Source organism: Marmota marmota, unplaced genomic scaffold (genome assembly GCF_001458135.2).
Source record: "Marmota marmota marmota unplaced genomic scaffold, marMar, whole genome shotgun sequence".
NCBI classification, from domain to species: Eukaryota; Metazoa; Chordata; class Mammalia; order Rodentia; family Sciuridae; genus Marmota; species Marmota marmota.
The window spans coordinates 3,037,371-3,057,853 of NW_026000137.1; the positions used below are offsets into that span (position 1 = coordinate 3,037,371).

General features: G+C 36.6%; 1 protein-coding gene across 3 annotated transcripts in view; it reads right to left on the reverse strand.

The window, feature by feature from the left end:
• The window catches only part of Cldn12 (claudin 12), a 25,982-nt gene extending 10,878 nt beyond the window's left edge, over positions 1–15,104 (reverse strand). The window contains exons 1-3 of one of the 3 annotated variants that reach the window (XM_015502338.2): positions 14,949–15,103; positions 13,434–13,522; positions 5,437–8,761 (exon numbers count right to left, since the gene is read on the reverse strand). In XM_015502338.2, coding sequence (XP_015357824.1) covers positions 7,994–8,728 — 735 coding nt within the window. In that variant the 5' untranslated portion in view covers positions 8,729–8,761; positions 13,434–13,522; positions 14,949–15,103 and the 3' untranslated portion in view covers positions 5,437–7,993. Of the gene's footprint in view, positions 1–5,436; positions 8,762–13,433; positions 13,523–14,809; positions 14,905–14,948 lie in introns of those variants that run through there. The other 2 variants (XM_048785437.1, XR_007341354.1) reach the window with 2 other exon arrangements.
• Between the last annotated feature and the right edge of the window lie 5,379 nt (positions 15,105–20,483).

A 20,483-nucleotide genomic window follows, 5' to 3' on the forward strand; every position in this document is an offset into this window, starting at 1 on the left:
TTAACCTAATTGGTTTACCCCTGAATGTAATCTGCCTCCTTTCTCTCGTAGCTTTTAATATTCTCTCCTTGTTCTGTATGTTGGATATCTTCATAATTATGTGTCTTGGAGTTGGTCTATTATGGTTTTGAATGTTTGGGGTCCTGTAGGCTTCCAGGATTGGGCAATCCATTCCATCTTTCATATCTGGGAAGTTTTCTAGGATTATTTCTCAGCGCCCCGCCGTCTCTAGCTGCGGGGCAGGCCGCGGATCAATCAGCCTGGATCTCCGGTCCCACAGTTCCCTCGCGATTGAGACCCAGTAACCGGTCCTCGGTGATGGAAATCCTTCCTCTAGGTTACGGTGCACCCCAATTTTGCTGGAAATGCCTAACAAGATAGCTTTTGGTCGTTCTAACTCGTTATTCACCTGCACAGTGATGCGGTACACAGGGGTGATGCACTCTATTCGCCGCCATCTTAGTAGTGTCACCACAAGTTAATCTTGGAATCAATCCTAGAGGACTGATACCTAACCATATTTGGCAGATGGACGTCACACACTTGCCAGAATTTGGAAAATTAAAATATTTGCATGTTACAGTTGATACTTCTTCGGATTTTTGATGGGCTCCCTTCATGCTGGAGAAAAAACTAAAGATATTATAGCTCATTGCTTACAAAATTTTGCCACTGTGGGTGTTCCAAAACAGTTAAAAACGGATAATGGTCCTGGTTATACCTCTACCTCTTTTAAACAATTTTGCTTATCATTTGGCGTTACTCATATAACAGGAATCCCATACAATCCTCAGGGACAAGGCATAGTTGAAAGAGCTCATCAAACTATTAAAATGTACTTATTAAAACAAAAAGAGGGAATTGGAAAGGGGTATATATCCCCCAAAGATAAACTTAAAATAACCCTTTTTACTCTAAACTTTTTAAATTTGGATTCATCAGGGCTTAGTGCTGCGGAAAGGCATATGTGTCCAAAAAATGTACATAAGCCTAAGGTACTTTGGAAGGATATTCTAACAGGACAATGGAAAGGTGATTGTCTGGAGTCGGGGTTCTGTTTGTGTGTTTCCACAGGGAGAACAGCAGTCGATTTGGATTCCAGAGAGACTAACCAAAGCGATTTCTATAGACCAAAAAGAAGATTATTTGACTCAAATCCATAACAGCTGATATCCAGAGTTCTAGCTTGGCTATTCTTGCATCTGCGACAGTGATTTTACCACACCTAGAGGCTAATGAATAATGAACACCATTAAGGCCTATTTCAAATGTAAAAAAAAAACCTTGAGGCTTGCTTGTGGGAATACCTTCAGACCCATTATGCAAGTTACAGAAAAAAGGATGGGATATCCAAAAAAGAGTCAAACCCAGGTGGTAACCAGGATGTCTTTTTTCAATATCTATTTTATTATTGCCTTTTCCCACATCATAAAGTTCTATTTTATTTTTTGAGCTCATACAGACCTAGGTTAATGTTTTTCTGATCAGTTTTATTTTTTGACTGTGGAGTTTTTAAACATTGCAATGGAGATTTCACCTGTGTAAAGCTACAAGGCCTTTACTATTGTCTCATGTGTTGTATGTTATGTGTGCACACTTGTGTTTTGTGTTGTATGTCTGTATGTGCGTATGTCCATATATCATATATGAGGAGCGCTCATGAAAACATGGATCCGAATTTTTTTTTATTCACGTGATTTAAATGGTTTAATTTAAATCAGGTAAACAGCTGTTGAAGATTGTTTTTAAAGGTGGTTAACAGATCTGTTTGTTTACTTTCACCTTTCCTTTTCATTATATTTAATAATTCTGTTCAGGATAATGTAAATTGTTCAGAAAATTGTTTTCTTAGTACCTGTTGGAATGTTACATAACTTTTTTTTAGCCATCGTTGCCAGAATTCCTATCTTCATCCCAGTGCCGGTGAAGACAAAGATAAAACCAAACTACAGCTTCTTCGATAATTATCACAACAAACTGTATAAACTGATGCATCAATGAATAATAACTCAACAAGTAATGCTCAATCAAGGAGCTGATTTACTTTGGGAGGAAATGGACATATTGATGGATTCCTCTGCTTTGAACTGCTTGCAGAACTTGCCTGGACTATGTATCACTTGTATGCATTGTGAACTATCTGTTGATGCAGCGAATTGTGGTAGTGCTGGCGTATCTTTGCAGATGGTGTCATCAGTGGTACAATTTTTCCAAAAAGAGCCATCATTTGGCTTGGTGTCATGGCATTTTGCATCCTTCTCCCTTCTGCTAGTGATGGTCTAAAATTTGGGGGCCAACAGAGGTGACGCAAAGAACCTCACCCCCCACACTGGTGCAAAGGCCAAATTTGGGGGCCAACAGAGGTGAGGCAAAGAACCTCACGCCCCCCACTGATGCAAAGGCCTATCCACAAGTAAGACTGTATGCTGGACCGGTAGTCAGTGACGGGTATGATCCAATTGCAGTGGTACTAACCTAAGACAGGAGGCTGACACCTTGAGGTCAGTTCATCCGATGACAGGTAAGGACCATATGTAGTATTGGACAGCCTAACAGGCACGGTCCCTAAGCCACATTGCTTGTTGTTTAATTAAACAGAAGTGGGGAGATGTTGAGGGCCACAGCCAAGTCGGGATGACGCATGGCATTTTTGCCAGGAGTAGTGGCTAAGAGGTGACGCTAGCGAGCCATTAAGATGATGACTTTTGCGTTCTGGCGGAGTTCAAGTTGAGTTCCGCTTGAGCTCTCGCGGGGATTCCTGGAGAGTTCCCATTGGTTGGGGAAGTGCCGGAGGAGGGATAATTTCGGTTGCTGGTTCCTGGAGGAGCCGTGTGGCATTCGGGAGGATTCCCGGGGAGCGTGTGTGGAGTGTGCTGGTGGAGTTCAGAAATAAAGTTTGTTCCTGCTTCTGTGGGTCGTGATTTGTGCCCAGCCAGACTGCGGCACTGCTTTGATAATAGGAATAGTGGAAAAAATCCTTTGTCCTAAGCTATTATAAAGGATATATGTATATGTGTATATACATATATCCTTATATAGTATATCTTCATATAAATATATAATTTCATAGTCTATTCAGCTTCATACCTCCTTACAGCATCAGGGAAACTCATTGACTTCCTTGTTTTTAGTATGGAATCATGAAAAAAAAAAACTGCATTACAAGAAGTAGCTGACAATTAAGAGGACTGTTAATTTTCTTTGTTTTTATTATAGCTGCAGCTGCAGTAGTTAGAAGCCATGAAGATCCTGGCAAAAGTGATGGTAGTGACAATGTAAGTCATTACCTCCCTATAAAATGGAGATCTGTCTTTCTAAAGATACTTGTTTTTATGAACAGCACTAACATCAACTGGGGTTGATGTTGATAATATACAGAATTAGCTTTTATGAATAATATTTGTAATATAATTGGGTATACTGTATTAGGTTCTTTACTTATATTCCTTCACAACAGTGTCTAATCCTCACAATAACAACTCTAGGAGGTAACTGTTACTGTCCTTGTTGCAGATGAAAATCTAAAGTCCAGAGTAGAAGTAACCTTCCTATTGCATACCAAGTAAGGAGGCAGTTTAGACAGAATCTAAAACAGCCTGCCTCCAAAGCTGGTGTCTGTCTTCCCCAGAATGTCCTCATGTAAGACAGGCTACATAACTTGTGGGGCCCTGTGCAAAATTAAAGTGCACTCAGAGCCCCTTGTTCAAAAAGTTAATAATTTTAAGGCAGCAACCACAGAATATTAAACCAAGGGTAGAGCCCTTCTGAGTGCAGGATCCTGTATCACTGTACAAGTATCACGCTCATGAAGCTTGTCCTACCACCATGTTCCCAAAGGCAGATACAGTGGGATTTTGGAGACTCTGTAGGAGATACTTCTATTTGTTCTTGCTATGATTCATGTCGATGCCCTGTGGAAACACTGCTACTTTCTCTTGGCAGTCTGAGTGCCTTTGCTTCTAACAGATTTCGGATTCATTTGTGGAAACAAAAACAAATACATAAACAGAAAAACAAGGCGTCAGTGTCTTGATAGGTGACAGATAATGATGGGGTTTTAGGTTAAAAATAAGACATCTTTCTTCTTTGCCATTTTTCTTTGAAACATCTGATTAAATCTAATAATGTAACCAAAATTGAAGTTTTATTTGTTTCCTTAATGCATACCTGGGTTCTCTGAATAAAGTGAATTTGTGTTCAACATCCTTTCTCTGTATCACTTGTAAGGGTACAGAATTTCACTTGACTCAAGACGAGATATAGAGAATCCTCATTTACTACAAGGCATTAGGACTTTAATTTCTGTTCTGTTCTATCACATTTAAGATCGCTGGCACTGTGGTTCCACCTGGTGGAAAATTTAGGCCTTTCCTAACTCCATTTTAGCACTTATGATGTTTTCAACCTTAGTGCCTAACCATACAAGCTTAGAGGGTAGAGAAGCACTTAAAGTCTAGGGGGAACTGTTTCTTCACTTGGGTCAGATTTTTTTCCATGAATCTCCCAGTTGAGGAGTTCAGCATCCCCTCTTGGAGTCTGAAGTCATCAGATCTGGTCAAGTGTTAGGAAAACAATCAGATTAAATTCACTGTACTAAAATGTACAGTGAAGTACAATTTGTTTTCCTTCTCCCAACCCTTATGTCACAACCAACACCGCAGGCTTTTATCTTGCTCTTTGTCTTATCAGAGGGAAGCTTGTCAACTCAACTGCTAATGAGTCTTAGCATGAATTATTTCCTATTCCACTTTGGGAAACTATCCACTGTACTCTCTTCTTAAAGAGATGAAACTGGGCCCCAGATGGAACTGGCTAGTTAGATAAAAACAAATGATGAATTTTAAAAATAGGAATGGTTTATTCTTGGTAACTGTAAGACAACATAAACATGGTGTAAACCAGGCTGACTGCAAATTAACTTCTGAACTCCATGTCTGATCAGTGTTCAGTTTATTGCTCGGCTAACACGAGCAGCCACTCATATATGACCAAAATTAGAACTCTGCTTCCAGTCTCAGCTCAGATCTTTCTTCTCCCTCTACTTCAGATTATGCTGCTTCACTTCATTTGGCAATAAATATTCAGTACTCTCTGAAAGATCTTTTCTGATATGGAACAAGGAAAACTCAAAATACATCATAACATAGAAACACCTATTCTTCAAGATTGGGTCTCTCAATTAGGTTGAATTAGGCGTTGGCCAGGGCTGTAGTTATCTAAAGCTTTTGTAGGAGTTGGGAAAAATTGTGTCCACGATGGCTCCCTTGTATAAAGGGCCTTGATACTTCTGGAATAATAATTCCATGCTTTTCAATACCTTTCTAGTTTCTATTCTATAAAGCTTTAAATAGGACTGTGTCTTTGTAAATTTATGTATACTTGAGAAACATTTCTCAAAATATTTCATTTAAAACCACCAAGAAAAGAAGCAGAAACTTGTAAAAATACATTTTTAATAAACATCAAGAAGTACAGTACACTTTTATTGAGGTTTTACCTTGCAGTTTACAGCAAACATATTATTCATTATAGCATATATATACAAGTAAACTCAGGTTCTTGATTTGTTTTTCTTCCATGGCTGGATAAACCAAATCTGGTGCACCACACTAACATTTAAGGTTATTATCCAAGTTGGTTTCTGTAAAAGGCCTTTAACAACAAATTATTCCCCCTTTACAATGATAGCCTGATGAATGCTCAAGAGTGAATAAACGAACTATAAATACTTGCTTTCCTTTGATGGATTTAAAAAATAGCAAACCTGAAACACTAAAAAGACAATAAGGAAACAGCTGTTTCTTTTGCCAAGTGAATCCATAATTAAATACTTACTGTGACAACAGATTATGAAGCCAAAGGATTCTCAATGTTTATAGTTATAATTCCAGGAACTAAAAACTATCTAGCCTACTTTTCTTTAACATTGTTTACACAAAGACCAAGGGGTGATGGAATTCTTGATTCTTATGAACCAAAATTTAGTGAGATGAAGGACTGAAATTAATTAGCAAAGAGGGAAAATTAATATTAATCTCAAAATTCCACCTACCATTGTTCTTGGAATGATCAAGATCAGCTACAACTGAGAAGAATGAAAAGAATGAGAACTGAGATAAATCAGAAGCCACAATTTAAAAACCAAAGCCTTGCATGCTTTCTACTGATGCCATTTAAAAATTACACAAATGGATTTATTTCTATGTACATAAAGTAGTATTTGAATTAGGAAAAAAATTCTGTCTCTCTCTCTATATATATATCTCTAGAAATATCAGAACCATACTCTCAGATTTGTAAAAGAGGCATAATAATCTGTTTACCATATAACTAGCTGTTTGTAAAATCTTTAATAGTTAATAAAATCCTTGCAAACATAATGCTAATATGTAGCAAATCACACCAACTAAATAAGCAGCTCAAGTTCATAGGGCTAAAAACCCAATATCCCTGAATTTCTAAGTGTTATCTTAGTGTTAACCTGGTTTCATCTAATTGATACCACATCAAAGGAGATTTTTAAAACATGTCCCTCCTTAATACATCATCATACTTTCAGAGGTGGAAAGGTACAACTTAAAGTTCTCTACAACTTTTGCCCATTCTCAAGAATTTGATACAGTGTTATTACAGCATGTAGGATAATGTAGGTGCCCTAAGTATTCAATGAATTGAAATAAAGCAAATTTCCAGAGTTTGGGACTTGCTGGTAGTGTACAACTTGTCTGTCAGGAAGTCTCATCTCTGGGTGAAATATATATATTCCTGGATCAATGACTGAGAAGTTAAGGCCACCTGCTAAAGAAGTCAGACTGTTCCCAAATTGTCAGGTAACAGTTTGATCTTTTCTATTAGATTAAAATTTCTTCATGGATGGGACCAGATCTCCTATTTTCATGTATCTTCTAAGGCACCTACTAAAGTGTTAGGCAGAGATATACGCTCAAGGAAATAATCATTGATGGGGGCAGGAAATGAATCAAGGGTGAATGTGGTCACAGAAAAGCCATCCCTTACTTCACCCCATTACTCAAACAGCAATCAGTGAGTGAATCTCTAATGTTGTGCTGAAGAACAGACTCATGCCCCCTACCATTTTTGTCTTCAAGAGAACAAATCACTGGGTTTGAACAACCTTTTTATTTTTCTTTCCCTTTGGAGACTGATTATACGTGGTAATGAGTACTTCTTGATGGATGGTATGTGGAAAAAAGGGTGTTTTTTTTTTTGTTGTTTTTTGTTTTTTGGTTTTTTTTTTGCCTCAGAGAAAGCACCAACCTGTCACATGTCACATTTTAACTTCAGCAATTTATGGAATCATTAACTTTAAAAATTGTTAAATGTTATCTGTAACTAACAGATATTTAAAATGTTAGTTTTACTATGAAATCACTTAAAATCCATTTTGCTTTCAAACATTGGTATGAGGTAGAAGATAAGGAATTCACAAAAGAAAATAATCTTTATCACAACAAGACTATTCAGTACAATTAGCCCCCAAAGAAAAGTTAAAGCCTTAAACTGGTAAATTATTGACTACTGTCAAAATATTACCCTATTTGAAGGAAATTTCTTATATTTGAAATTGCCTTTCTTTTTCCAGTTTAAGGTATTATAGAAAAAGGACACCATACAATCTGAAATACTCAGAAAGATTGAATAAAACAGCTTCTCTTAGTCATCATCTTTACCATGTTGTTCTAAATCACCTCAGTTGTGACACAAGTCCTTTCCACTTAAATTATTGGTCAGATATCAACAAGGAGGTTAAAAACCCTTCCAGTATAAGAAGCAAGATAAAAGGAATGTTTCTCACTTAAAATAACGTAATTTACTCCTCATAAAAACTAGCAGCACTTCATTCTAGCAGGACACACAAATTTGGCTTCATTGACTGGTTAGGAACACAGGAAAATGTATATATAGCTCTTTACATGGGGAGAATGTGAGGCTACAACAAGTTTATTTTTTTAAACAATTACCTATATCCCCATTAGGTAGTGTGTGAAACTACTGGAATGTCAATTTCAATGGCAGAGAGGCGGGATCGAGCTGAATAGGGCTGGGAGTAAGTGTGCATACTGGGAGGATGGGAGTACAATGGCTGCCAGAAAGGAGAAGGCAAAGATTTGCATGCACAATACCAAATGAACAGTAGAAGGGAAGTCATAAAAAGACCTCCAGCACTAGCGATGGTGACATATACCGCATAGTCAAATGTAAAGACTGGCTCAAACTTCTTGTTCAGATGGATGTTATAAAAGATGACCCAGATGGATGGAGAGAGGCTCACATTACCTGCCATAAAAAACAGCAGCCCAGCCACCAGGTGGCAGCCTGCACTATTGACCAGACACTTGGCCAGTTTGATGTTAGGCACAGAGGACCTAAAGGCTGTATTACACATTCCAATCAGGCAGAGCAGCAAGGCACCCATTGCAATCAGGATGCTGAGGGGCAGGGCAAACTGGAGGACACGCAAGTCCAACTGGTCAACTGATGAGTACCATGTAGGGTCGTACATCAGGCAGTCACTGCTTCCGTCGTACCGGGCACATTTCACCCACAGGCCTGTGTAAACAGTCAGGTTCTTCTCATTTCTGTTGAATGTAATCAGTCGTAATTTTCTCCAGTTGGGAAGCAGAGTCCCTGCAAAGAGGCCCGCTACTGAGGCGATCCCACATAGAAAGGAGAGGACTGTGGCTGCGTGGACATCCCGACAGCCCATGGCAGGCAGGCTTGTGCAGTACTTTCAATCAGACTAGGGGGTGACACACAAGAAGACAAAGCATGAGGGGAGAAAAGCAGATTACAGCAGGAAAGGTGGTACCAATTAGCAACACATCTATTGAGGAAATGTTGATGCTAAAAGGGAAATTCCTTTGTTTGTTCTCTATACAATATAAATGTATAAATGCATATATGTAACATGTGTGTGACCTCAGAGTTCAGGTGCAAACACATATGCTTGGTTTCCATTGACTATATACTATAAAATATTTAGTCATCAGTATTTTTCTTCACTGTTACTCAGAGGAAGAACCAAAATAATGTCAAATTATCTTAACATCACACCTAAAATTCTCCTGGTTGTCAATAATCACGCATTCAACACACAAATATCAACCATTTTTAGGTATCAGGCACTCAAACATATAATAAGGGTTAGAACACTCATCAGCTATCAATTAACTGCAAACACTACAAATTGAACCTCAAATGCTCATGCTAGTATAAAAGGAGACCAGCATAAAGCAAAGATGAAAGCAGCTCATAAAAGGCAAAGGCATGAGGAAAAAAGCAATATAGGACAGCAGAGTGGGTGGGAGCTGCCTCTGAACCAGAATGCTTGGTTCTCATCCCCATCTCCTCACACTTACTAGCCAATTAACCTTGGGCCAGCTCCAGAACTCTCCTGTGCCTCATATCCATCTGTAAATTGACGAAGAAGATAATAGTGTCTACCTCACATGGTTGTTCAAAGAGATAATATAACGTCAAGTACATTAAAACATGTCTGGGGCAATGTGCTATGCAAATGTTTACTTCTTAACATTTGGAGATCAGCTCAGTGCTTGCAATCTGAAGAAGTTCAAAGAACATTTGTTGAATGAATGTTAAATAAGAAGAAGCAAGCTCATCTCATTTCTACATATTGAGTACACTGGGGAATTATTAAAAGTAAATGGACTCATCTTCAATGAGTTAGTCAAATGAAAAGACAAGAACAAGGGTCTCTAAAATTATCCTGCTCAACTACTTCCAGGATGATTCAACAAGACCCAAGTGCTCTCAGAGAACTCTACAGCACTTGTTGGTCATTATACTATTACTGTTCATACAAGATGAATGCAAAGATCTTTGAAGTAATGACAACCTGTCTCTATTTCTGCTATTGTAAGAAAAACTGTACTTTGCCTTTTTCAACCCAAATTAAAAATCTGTTTTCTGTATATAATAAACTATAAGCTAGCATTTTATTCAAACTACTTTAATAAGGTAGCACATTTACTTTTATAGACTAGAGCACAATGAAGGAATAAAGGTTGAGAATAATTTTTATTTCTGGTACAGTATGGGTGTTTACAAAATCCACTGTCTTTTGAAGGATCAAATATGATCTACAGAGATGGTGGAGTAGCATTCCCAGGAGGTCAGGGTCGAAAAGACAACTATGACCAAACTGCTAACAAACTGGATTAGAATATGATTGTTATGTTCCAGTGGGAGGACACAATGTTCTTTAGAAAACGTTAGCTACCTATTTAATCCAACCTATGAATTAGAAGTAATTTTAATAAAACTTATATGCCTATATGTACATATGTATGTTTGAAGTATATGTGTGTGTGTGTGTGTGTGTGTGTATGTATATATATATATATATATATATATATATATATATACATACACACACACACACAAGTATACAAATAAAAGCAGAGTTTAAGCTAATGATCTCAAATTAAAGATGGTTAGTTCTAAGTTCTTGTATGGATATTAGGTTGCTACTGATTTATTATGTTACCTGCCAGTATTATCAGAAGTTGCAACTGTTTAAGAAAGTTTTATGGATGAAAAGACAAAGGAATTACTTCTTCATGCAAACTGGAAGAAAGCTGTCTTGTTTAATTTTAGCAAGCAAAACCTTTCCAGCCTTGAAAACACTAGTGCAGCTTTGAGAATGTTTATATCCGGAAGATAATAATAATGTCACACTCCAAAATTCAGCCTCCTGTTGGTTTTTGTTCATTCATCTGTCTCCCCCATATATTGTGAGCAGTTTGTACAATGCCTGGCATATAAGTTTTCTAGGAATATTTGAATAAATGAATACTGGGCCCTGTACCAAACCATAATAACTCACAAAGGTGGGCCACAGGTAATGTACAACTAAACAAGAGAACAGCTATGAGTAAGCAATCATTCATTCAATGAGTATTTATGTTGTGCTGAGTATTTTGCATATACAAACTCTTTTAGGTCCTGGAAGAACACTGAGACCACTCAGAGTTGGACCTTGCATCTAATGTGTTAACAGTCAAAAAGATTATGTTGTTTAATGCTACGTTAAATGCTGATGTGAATCAATTTTAAGAATACTACACGTTAAGTGATTATTATAGGTACTAAGTGAAGTAATAAGATATATGTTCCTAAAAATTTACCATCCAGGGTTACAGAAAGATTGAGAATGAAGGAGAATAAAGATTTGATCAATGTTGTGAACACATAAGAAAAAGGTTCCCTCTGTTTCTTTCAAAGCTTCAAAATAACCCACTTAAAGTTCTAACCTAGTCACAATTCCTTCTTCCTTCCAGAGGCACGGAATGTAATTGAGATTTGTCTATAAACTGCAATCCAAAGGCAATGAGAAACAAGATCAGGATAAATAACTATTATTATAAATTCATTCCTGTAATTCCCAGCCTACAGACTGTCAAACAACATTAAGGAACTGACGTAGGCCAATATTTATTTTAGTATTAAAATGTGTTTAACTAGATCCTACAACAAATCAATAAAAGTATTACATTAGTCCTCTGAACCTGCTGTTGATGAAGCATTCTTAATTCAGGTTTTGGAACTAACTGAAAGTTTTATTTATAGAGAGTCAACAAAGACTAACTATGGCATTTTTTTCTAGAAGGAGAATACTATTAACATCAATTCGTAAGCTAAACCCTTGTGCTGAAATTAATGTCTAGCTCCTTATAACTTCCTTAGGTAACTTACTTTTTATGCCCAATTATTAATTCCACATACATATGATTTGATAAGTCCTATATCCCTCAAGAGGGATAACACCTAATAGCTGGGGAAGGAATATGTTTAGTGTTTTAAAACTGAAAGATAATACTGACTTCCAGATTAGAATATGTTCATACTTGAGAGAGTAAAAAGATCTCTACTTGTTAGTGTATTAAGAGAATTAATTATGTAATTGTTTTCAAAAATAAAACTGATCATGTTACTCCATTTCTTCACATTCAATAGCTTCCCATTTCCAACAGAACAGTTTCCAAAGTTTTAAAACTTACCCACAATTTAAACCACCTAATTGTTGCCTGAATTTTCAAGCTTCTTTATGAACTGCTCTCCCACCTATACTCTAGTCTTTATAGCCACATTGCTTTTCTTTTTAACTTCCCAAATTTTTCACATTCTAATTTGGTTACAGACTTTCCCACATGCTACTCTTCCTGGAACTTTCTTAATCCCATCCATCATATTCTTTGCTTAGTTAACATTACCCTAAACGCTCCCATTCCTTCTCCTTATTTGGGTATTCTTCTTTCCCACCAGATTATGAATTTCAGGGCAGAAATACCTACGTTTTATTAGGTTAAACATTAGCACATAGAAAGCATTCTCTTATTTATTGAATGAATGAGAGCAAACAGAGGATCCATGCCTGGATACTGAAAAAGTTACAAATTTACTTTACTGGCAGTTGCATTCACTTTATTGGGAACAATTCATTCCATCCTGTGCTCTGAAGCTTCCAAGCTGTTTCTTGACTGTGCCTCTGCTTTAGCAAAACTGATGAGCTCTCATGCCATGGGTGACAGTTTTGAATAGGGTCTTGTATACAGACATGTGGGTTTATTGTTTCTATCTGGGAGGCAGGATGGCAAAGACCCCAATACCAGTCCAAACCTGTCATTTACAAACTGAGCAAGTTACCTATGTCCTCTGAACTTGAAATTTCTAATCAGTAAAATGTCCCATAAGGTAGTTGTGAGTTGGTGAACAGTAAAACCCTTTGAAAACCAGAATAGTCAGAAATTTAAGGCTGTAATAATTAGTAGTAGGATTATTTACTTTTTAAGGAAAGAATATGCTTTTAATCTGGATTCTCAGCAAACAACCATAGATGAGTACACTGATCTAGCAATAATGACAACACATTCTCTTTGGAGTAGTTACTGACCAAATAAAATACACTGTTTCCAAACAACCATTTCACATTTGTCTTTTGACTATCTGTTCCACAGTGATTTTCAGAGAAGTAGATGGATAAAATCTGATACATAATTAAGTGCAATCAAAGATATAATTTTGAATAAAAACATTTTCAAACGTTATCTTTTCTGTGGTTTTGAACAGAGTTCAAAGAAGACTGGAGCAAAAATAGTGGCTAAGAGCTTTAGGAATTCACAAACCCATCATAATTTTTTCAAGGACAATTCCGAGGAACAGCTAGCTATAAAAGACACATGTCTCATGGCAGCTAAATCAATTCTTTATGGGAACACTGGCAGTCCTTTCTACCTGTAATCTGGGTTTTCTTAGAAACAATAAGTCATCAATCTTTGCACTCACAAGGCTGTCCTATGCCTTTATTTGGTTGAAGAAGAGGGGGAACAAAAGCATTATTATTAACTGAGCAGGAGGAAGGGAAATAAGATATAACCAAAGGATGTACTTACTCTTTGAAGTACCTGAAGTTCTAAAACAGCTTTAGTCAACTTAGAAGAAACCCATGTACATCTGAACACACAGTAGAGATGATTTGGGCCTAGGAAACAGGAAAAATGCCCCCAAATAAATATAAAACTTTTCTAAAAACTCAATTTGAATTCATATGAAATTAGAAAAAATAATTAGCAATCACCCAAAATGAATGAAATGTTAAGCCAAAAAGGCAGTTTAGGATTGGGAATGCAGCTTAGTGGTAGAATGCCTATATAGTATATGCAATGCCCTGGGTTCAATCTTCAGCATTGGTTTAAAAGGACCAAAAAAAAAAAAAAAAAGGTCAGACTATTCTTAAATTCATAAATTGTTTGATAAAGAAATAACTCTCAAATAATCTGAGAAGGATACAAATCACTTTAGTGCCTTGGAAACATGATCAATGTTTAATACAATTTTACATCCTTCTCATATGACTACAGTGAAAAGAGGATGAGGAAATACTCTGTAGTTGTATTAGAAGCAAAAGAAATACACTGTTTTAAAATATGTTTTAAAAGGATACCACAACAAAACTAGGTAAAGCTGATCTGCATAGTACATCCTAAAATTTGCAATTTGCAACTAGAATGCTTCTACAACTTTTAGTTTATAGTTCCACTGGTGGTTCAATTTGCCATTCTAGGATATTTCCATATATCTATTTTAACAATCAGCAATGTCTTCTTCGAATACTATTTATCTCAAACAGGCAGGATAAGAATGAAAACTTAAGGCTTGTTTCATGAGCCTTAAGGCACTGATTTCAATCAAGTGTCCCCTTCCCCCATCTATAAGTCTTTGAATTGTTAACAAGCATAACTGCTTACTCCAAAGTCAGAGGAAATCGTTTTATAATGACACACAACTGGATCACTGATCAATCACTTTAAGCGAGTACACCACATTTGGTCGTTCTCTAACTTGATGCCTGGTCCCTTCAAAGACCAAACACAGAACCAGAGCTTTGGAGAAATGCAAATCAAGCTCCCGGGGCAACTGCCTCCCCCGTCCTTGCCCTGAGTTGTGTCATTAGGAAGCCCAGAGCTGGCAGAAAGGAAAAAGCCGGGTGGGGGTGAGTAATCCTCCTAGTTAGAGCCAATGGAAAGAGACCGCAACTGTGATGACTGAGGACGTTCTCAGAGCAAGCCCATCCCTGCAACACTGAGTGGGTTTGAACCGCGAGCAGGTCATGATTACACAACCAGCATCAGCTGGTTTTTCAAAAATAGCAACTTGCAGCTACGCACCGCACACCCCAGCCAGTCTAGCTCCAAGCCCTCAGCTTCTCCAGCAGCAGTATTTCCATACTCCTCCGTACAAAACAACATTTTAAAGCTGTATCAAATACCTCATTCGATTTTCACCTCCAAAAGTGTGGACAACGTTTTCCAATGTCCCTGATTTCCTTCGACTTAGTTGTTTTACATAAATTCCCCAACTACTTATGCAAAAGACTCTGAAATTGGAACATTCTTGACCACACCTACCTGTTCCTCACAGCCAGGGCATTTCACTCGCCCACACGGAGGAGCCTCTTGGAACGTCTCCCTCTCCGCGTCCCCGGAAGTGCGTTCCCAGGGAAGAAGCAGCCCCGGAGGCTTCTGGGAATGCAGGCAGGTTCTCCCGCAGCCCGGCGCAGGCTTGCCCTGGACACCTGGGACTACAACTCCCAGGATGCACTGGGCCGCCGGCCTTAGGCAACATACCCCGCCTCCCTTGAGTTCTCTGCTACCTGGTTTCTCTCTGGATTTAGGTTATGGATTTAAAAACACAAGCGCGCCCAAGCGCGCTACATCAGACAAAATTGAGAATCGTTGTTAGTACACAAGCCAGTATTTCCTATTAAATATGACTTGCACGTAGAAGGGTAGCAAAAATTCCTAAATCCGGAGACCCTCCCCACCCCCGCCACCAAGTATTTATCTAGGCACAAAGCGGAAAGAGTTACAACTCTAGAACCACCCAGCCTGGGTTTGCATTGGGCTCTGGTGTACGTGGGTTGAGTGATCCTGGGAAAGTTACCTCTTTAGTTATTTGAGTTAGCTGTGAAAATGATAATATTACCTACGTCATACTGTTGTCTTGGAAATTAAAAGACTAGTTATTGTGTGCACGTACAAATATGTAACAAATCCCAACATTATGTACAACTATAATGCACCAATAAAAATTTGGGAAATAAAAGGGAGACTCAATATATTTTAAGTATCATGTCTCTAGCTATTTCTTAGATATTTAAAATAATAGCACTGTCCTACAAAATTTCAACTGTTCCATTTTGTTGTTGTTGTTGTTGTTGGATTCTCTTTAAGTGTAAAGTCCTGTATTGGTAAGTATCTGAATTTAAACTAAATGATTCCTGTATAGCATTGATCTTATTATTTTTGAAGAAAAAGTTGGAAGTTTTAGATTCTACTACTTTCAAATGATCTCCCCCTCCTTTCAAACACACACACACACACACACACACACACACACACACACACACAGAAAATGTGGCAAATGTTGGCAGTTGAATCAAAGAAGAGTAAGCATATGGGTATTCATTGCACTATTTTTTCAAGTTCTCTGCAGCTTTGAAATTTTTCAAAATATAAAGGAGGAAAAGATCATGTTCTCTGTGTGTGTGCATGTGTGTGTTAAGAACAACTGCTATGAGATCTACTCTCAACAAATATTAAATTACACAATATCATATAATTGCTTTGTATGTTATAGACACACCTCTAGAACGTGTTCATCTAATATAACTAAATCTTTACACCCATTAAGCAGGAACTCTCCAGTTACTCTACTCCCCACTCCCTGGCAACAATCATTTTATTCCTTGTTTTTTTGTTTGACTACTCTAGATACTTTATGTAAGTGGAATCACACAGTATTGGTCTTTCTGTGACTGGCTTATTTCATTTAGAATGATATCCCTTCTTGTACACCCCCCCCAAAATTATGTTCTACACCAAAATAAAGAAATGCACCCATCCCTTTACCACTCTAACCCTTTATGACCTTGGGTAAATTAAGTAAACTCTTTGCACCTTAGGAGTCTCCTTTGTAGTAATAGTACAGCTACATAAGAAAATCAAGATAAGGACTAATATTCATAGAGAATATACAGAAGTTTACAACAGTCCAACACATAATAAGGACTGATTCCCATTAGCATTTTCCATTTTGTGTTGCTCTCCTAACACAAAATGGGATTGTTATTCATAGAAAAAGAAGAAAAGGCCATTATCTGTCCACTGCCAGCTCCTTCTCATTTGCCATACTGTTTCACAGAATGAATAAAGTTATCTAAGTCCAGAAGCACTTCAATTCTGAAACCAGACTGAGAATTTTATCAATGAGGAAGAAAGCATTAAGTAGTGTATGTAAAGATCTCTGGATGATGCTCTGAACTCCATGCCTGCTCTGGCAATAGCAGATGGATGAATGACTTCTTATACCTCAGAATGCAATCTGATTTGGACATAGGGTCTTGAGGTAATCACATTAAAGTGAGGTTCTTAGGTTATACCCTAATCTAGTGACTAATATTCTTTTAAAAAGGAAATTTGTAGGAGCTAGGCCTGTAGCTCCGTGGTAGAGCGCTTGCCTTTCAAGTGTGAGACACTGGGTTTGACCCTCAGCACCACATAAAAATAATGTGCCCATCTACAACTGAAAAAAAAAAAGTCACCCATATCATAGGCATATACATTAAAAAAAAAAAAGAAATTTGGAGACAACCAGCAAAGGGAGACTATACTGTAGAGGTGAGGCAGAGATTGGGGTGATATGTCAGCACACCATCAGTCACTAGGCTCAAGGTATTCAACAGCTTCTCTCACAGCCCTTAGAAGCACCCAGCCTTGCAAGCACCTTCATCTGACTCCTAGCCTCCTGAGCTGAGACAATAAATTTTTGTGGTGTTTGAGTCCTCAGTTTGTGGTATTTTATTATGGTAGCCCCAGGAATAAGGAAAGATAAAAAAGTTCTGAATAATTTTAACAGTGAGCGATAGCTTAAAAACTGTTTGGTGGGGCTGGGGATATAACTCATCAGCAGAGCACTTGCCTAGCACATGCCAGGCACTGGGCTTGATCTCCAGTACACCAATACAAAGAACATCATTGAAAATTGTTAGGTAATTGAGCTATAGTTTCAAGCTACTCAGGAGGGTGAGCAAGAGGATTACTTGAGTCCAGGAGTTTTAAGCCAGCCTGGGCAACATAGTGAAACCCTGTCTCAATTAAAAAAAAAAAAAAAATGCTGTTCTTGATGCTTGCTTATAAGATAAATCAATGCACCTATATATTTTTTAAAAAAATGCTAGGAATTATCAGTATACTACTGATTGGGTAAGATCATGGCACATTTGTTTCTGTCTTCTTTAATAAAATTACTAGTGAGGAGAGAAGAAAGAAAGGAGACTGTACAACAAGACTTTCCTATATTTAGGATAATTGAAGGCATTTGCCTGTAATTGTTTTCAAGCATTTAAAAACTTTAGCTTTTACTACACCTACCATCACTGTTTTTTCCGAGTTTTAAAAGCGAAACCTCTGTTAAACTTTTGAAGAAATGTGTTATAAATTTGGCATTAAAATATTAATGGTTCTTTGAGGCAGATCAGCTTTTCTGGTTCATACTTTAGTAAAGACCATGTGTGCTCATTATTTTGTTCTTACCGTTTCTCTTGACCTGAAATGGTACCACTTCCAGGAAAGATTTGTTTTTGAAACTGAGGATCCATCATTATATAGTACTGTTATTTCCCCATTAGGATTCAGTTGACCAGGGACTTTTATTTACTCTGCTCATTTAATCATGTTTCCAATCTACCCAAAGTCATAAGCTTTTGCTTAACATCTGTCCTTGATCTAAAATATTCTTCATCTCTCTCAATTTGCAGCAAGCCATATACAAATAAAATGAAGGTATATTTTAGCTTTATTAACTGTCCTTTTTCTTAATATAAAATTAAAAGAAAATTATGACGCTCTTCTTTATATAGCCTTTTATATAGAAATAAAACTAGTAATAAATATTTGATAACCAACAAAAAATGAAGACATTGGTCAGACAATATTGGCAATTTCAGAAAAACATATTGGGATATGGGCCATGAACAAGGAAGCTTTTGTCCTTTGCTTTCAACTTTAAATGCACTCAGAGTTTACAAAGTAAACAGGAAAAAACTACTTTGTCACATGTTGTCTAAAAATTAGTTATAATATAAACTACATATCCTGTTCTTCAAATTCCAAGTATTTCAAAGGACATGATTCACATAAGAGCTATGCTTCACAGAACTTGGTATCTGGGCATCCCAAAGAATTTAATATCTATTATGAACAATTTAATAATATGTACAAAGGTCATTACTTCCTCCAAAGTCTTCAAGTACCAACAACTATTAAATAAGCAACTGTCATATGGTGAAAAGCAAAACATTCCTAAAAACCAGAATGGCTTAATATGTAATAGTTAAAATTGCCTCTGGCTTTTTTATTCTTAGTATAATTGACTGAAAGGAAATGATCCCACTTGTTAATCCTGAGTTGTCCACAGGGACATACTATAACTTTCCATTCAAATTTCTCTTTCTGTCCTCTGCCCTTTTCTCATTTCTATCATCTATTTGTTTTTATTTTCTTTCAGTTGACTTTGGTCAAAAAGATTTCCCTTAATACTTTCAACTTGCCAAGCTCCAATCAGAATATAAGAGATATGAAATATCTAAGGAAAAAATAGCTGTTTATTTTTAATTATTACAGTAAAAATTATAGCATGTTGTCGACATTTTTTGTCAGTATGTTCATCTCACTGGCTTAATTCCCAAATTATAAAATTTTGTAAGCAAAGACTATAATTTTTTCTAATTCCCTTTAAAAAGCTATCAAATATTTTAGACTCTTAAAAATTTTTTTAAAAAATCTTCATACATGTACCCCCCCAAATTTAAAAAATAACCAGGAATTAAGTGAATTAATATATGCAATGTTCAGCACACTAACAAGTCTATGATAACACTATCTTGTTAGATATTATAATTACCAGCACAGTCCATGTACTTTAACAAAATTTCTGAGTTTGTTCCACCTGTCTATTCTGCGAGAGACAGATTTAAACTAAATTTGATTTACTTTTAAGGATTTAAAAATATAAATTCAATTCATTATTTGGTCTTTAAACAAAATGTTGACATACTTTGGCAAAACATGTCTTTTGTGTATTTATATTATTGCTAATTTTCATTTTAAATTGTAATTTTTATGTGAACTTGTGCTAGTGCTTTGAAACATTTTTTAAATATACCTGCATGAATGTTGAGTGGAATTTACCTTTGTTAACTGAGTTTTTAATCTGAATTTTGCAAACTCTGAACTGCTTAGAAAATACATGGGTTTATACAAATTTTTTAGCTAGAAATAAATCTGTAGTTTTCATTAACTACCTCAAAGGAATCTCTGTCTACCTCAGAGAAATCTCTGTTCACCATTTCTGCAAAGCAAATCAGCACTGGGCTGAAAAGAAACATAACTTTATTAAAAAACTAATTATATATAACCTGAAGTAAAATACCCTTGACCTAATTTATCCTACTATATAAGCAGACTTTCCCCCTGATTATTTAACTAATATAGGTTTACCATTTAAAAGAAAATAAAATTGGGTGTAGTGGTACGGTCAAAATCTCAAATTCTTAGGAAACTAAGGCAGGAATATGAGATAATGTAAATTAAGATTTAGTTGTGATTATGTTTACCACTGTGATTTACTTTACCACTGAGCCATATCCCCCGCCCTTTTATTTAATTAATTCTTTACAAAAGGATGAATAGCCATATATAGTCTTTACTAAGCATTAAATTCCAGAATCATTTCTAATAATTAAAAAGTGGCACTGAAGAAAAACATGAGGAAACTTGTGGGGGAAATGGATAGATATGTTTATTATCTTGATTGTCTCAATGGTTTCACAGGTATCAAAACTTATCTAAACATGTCACTGCCAGGTGCCAATTTATACTTCA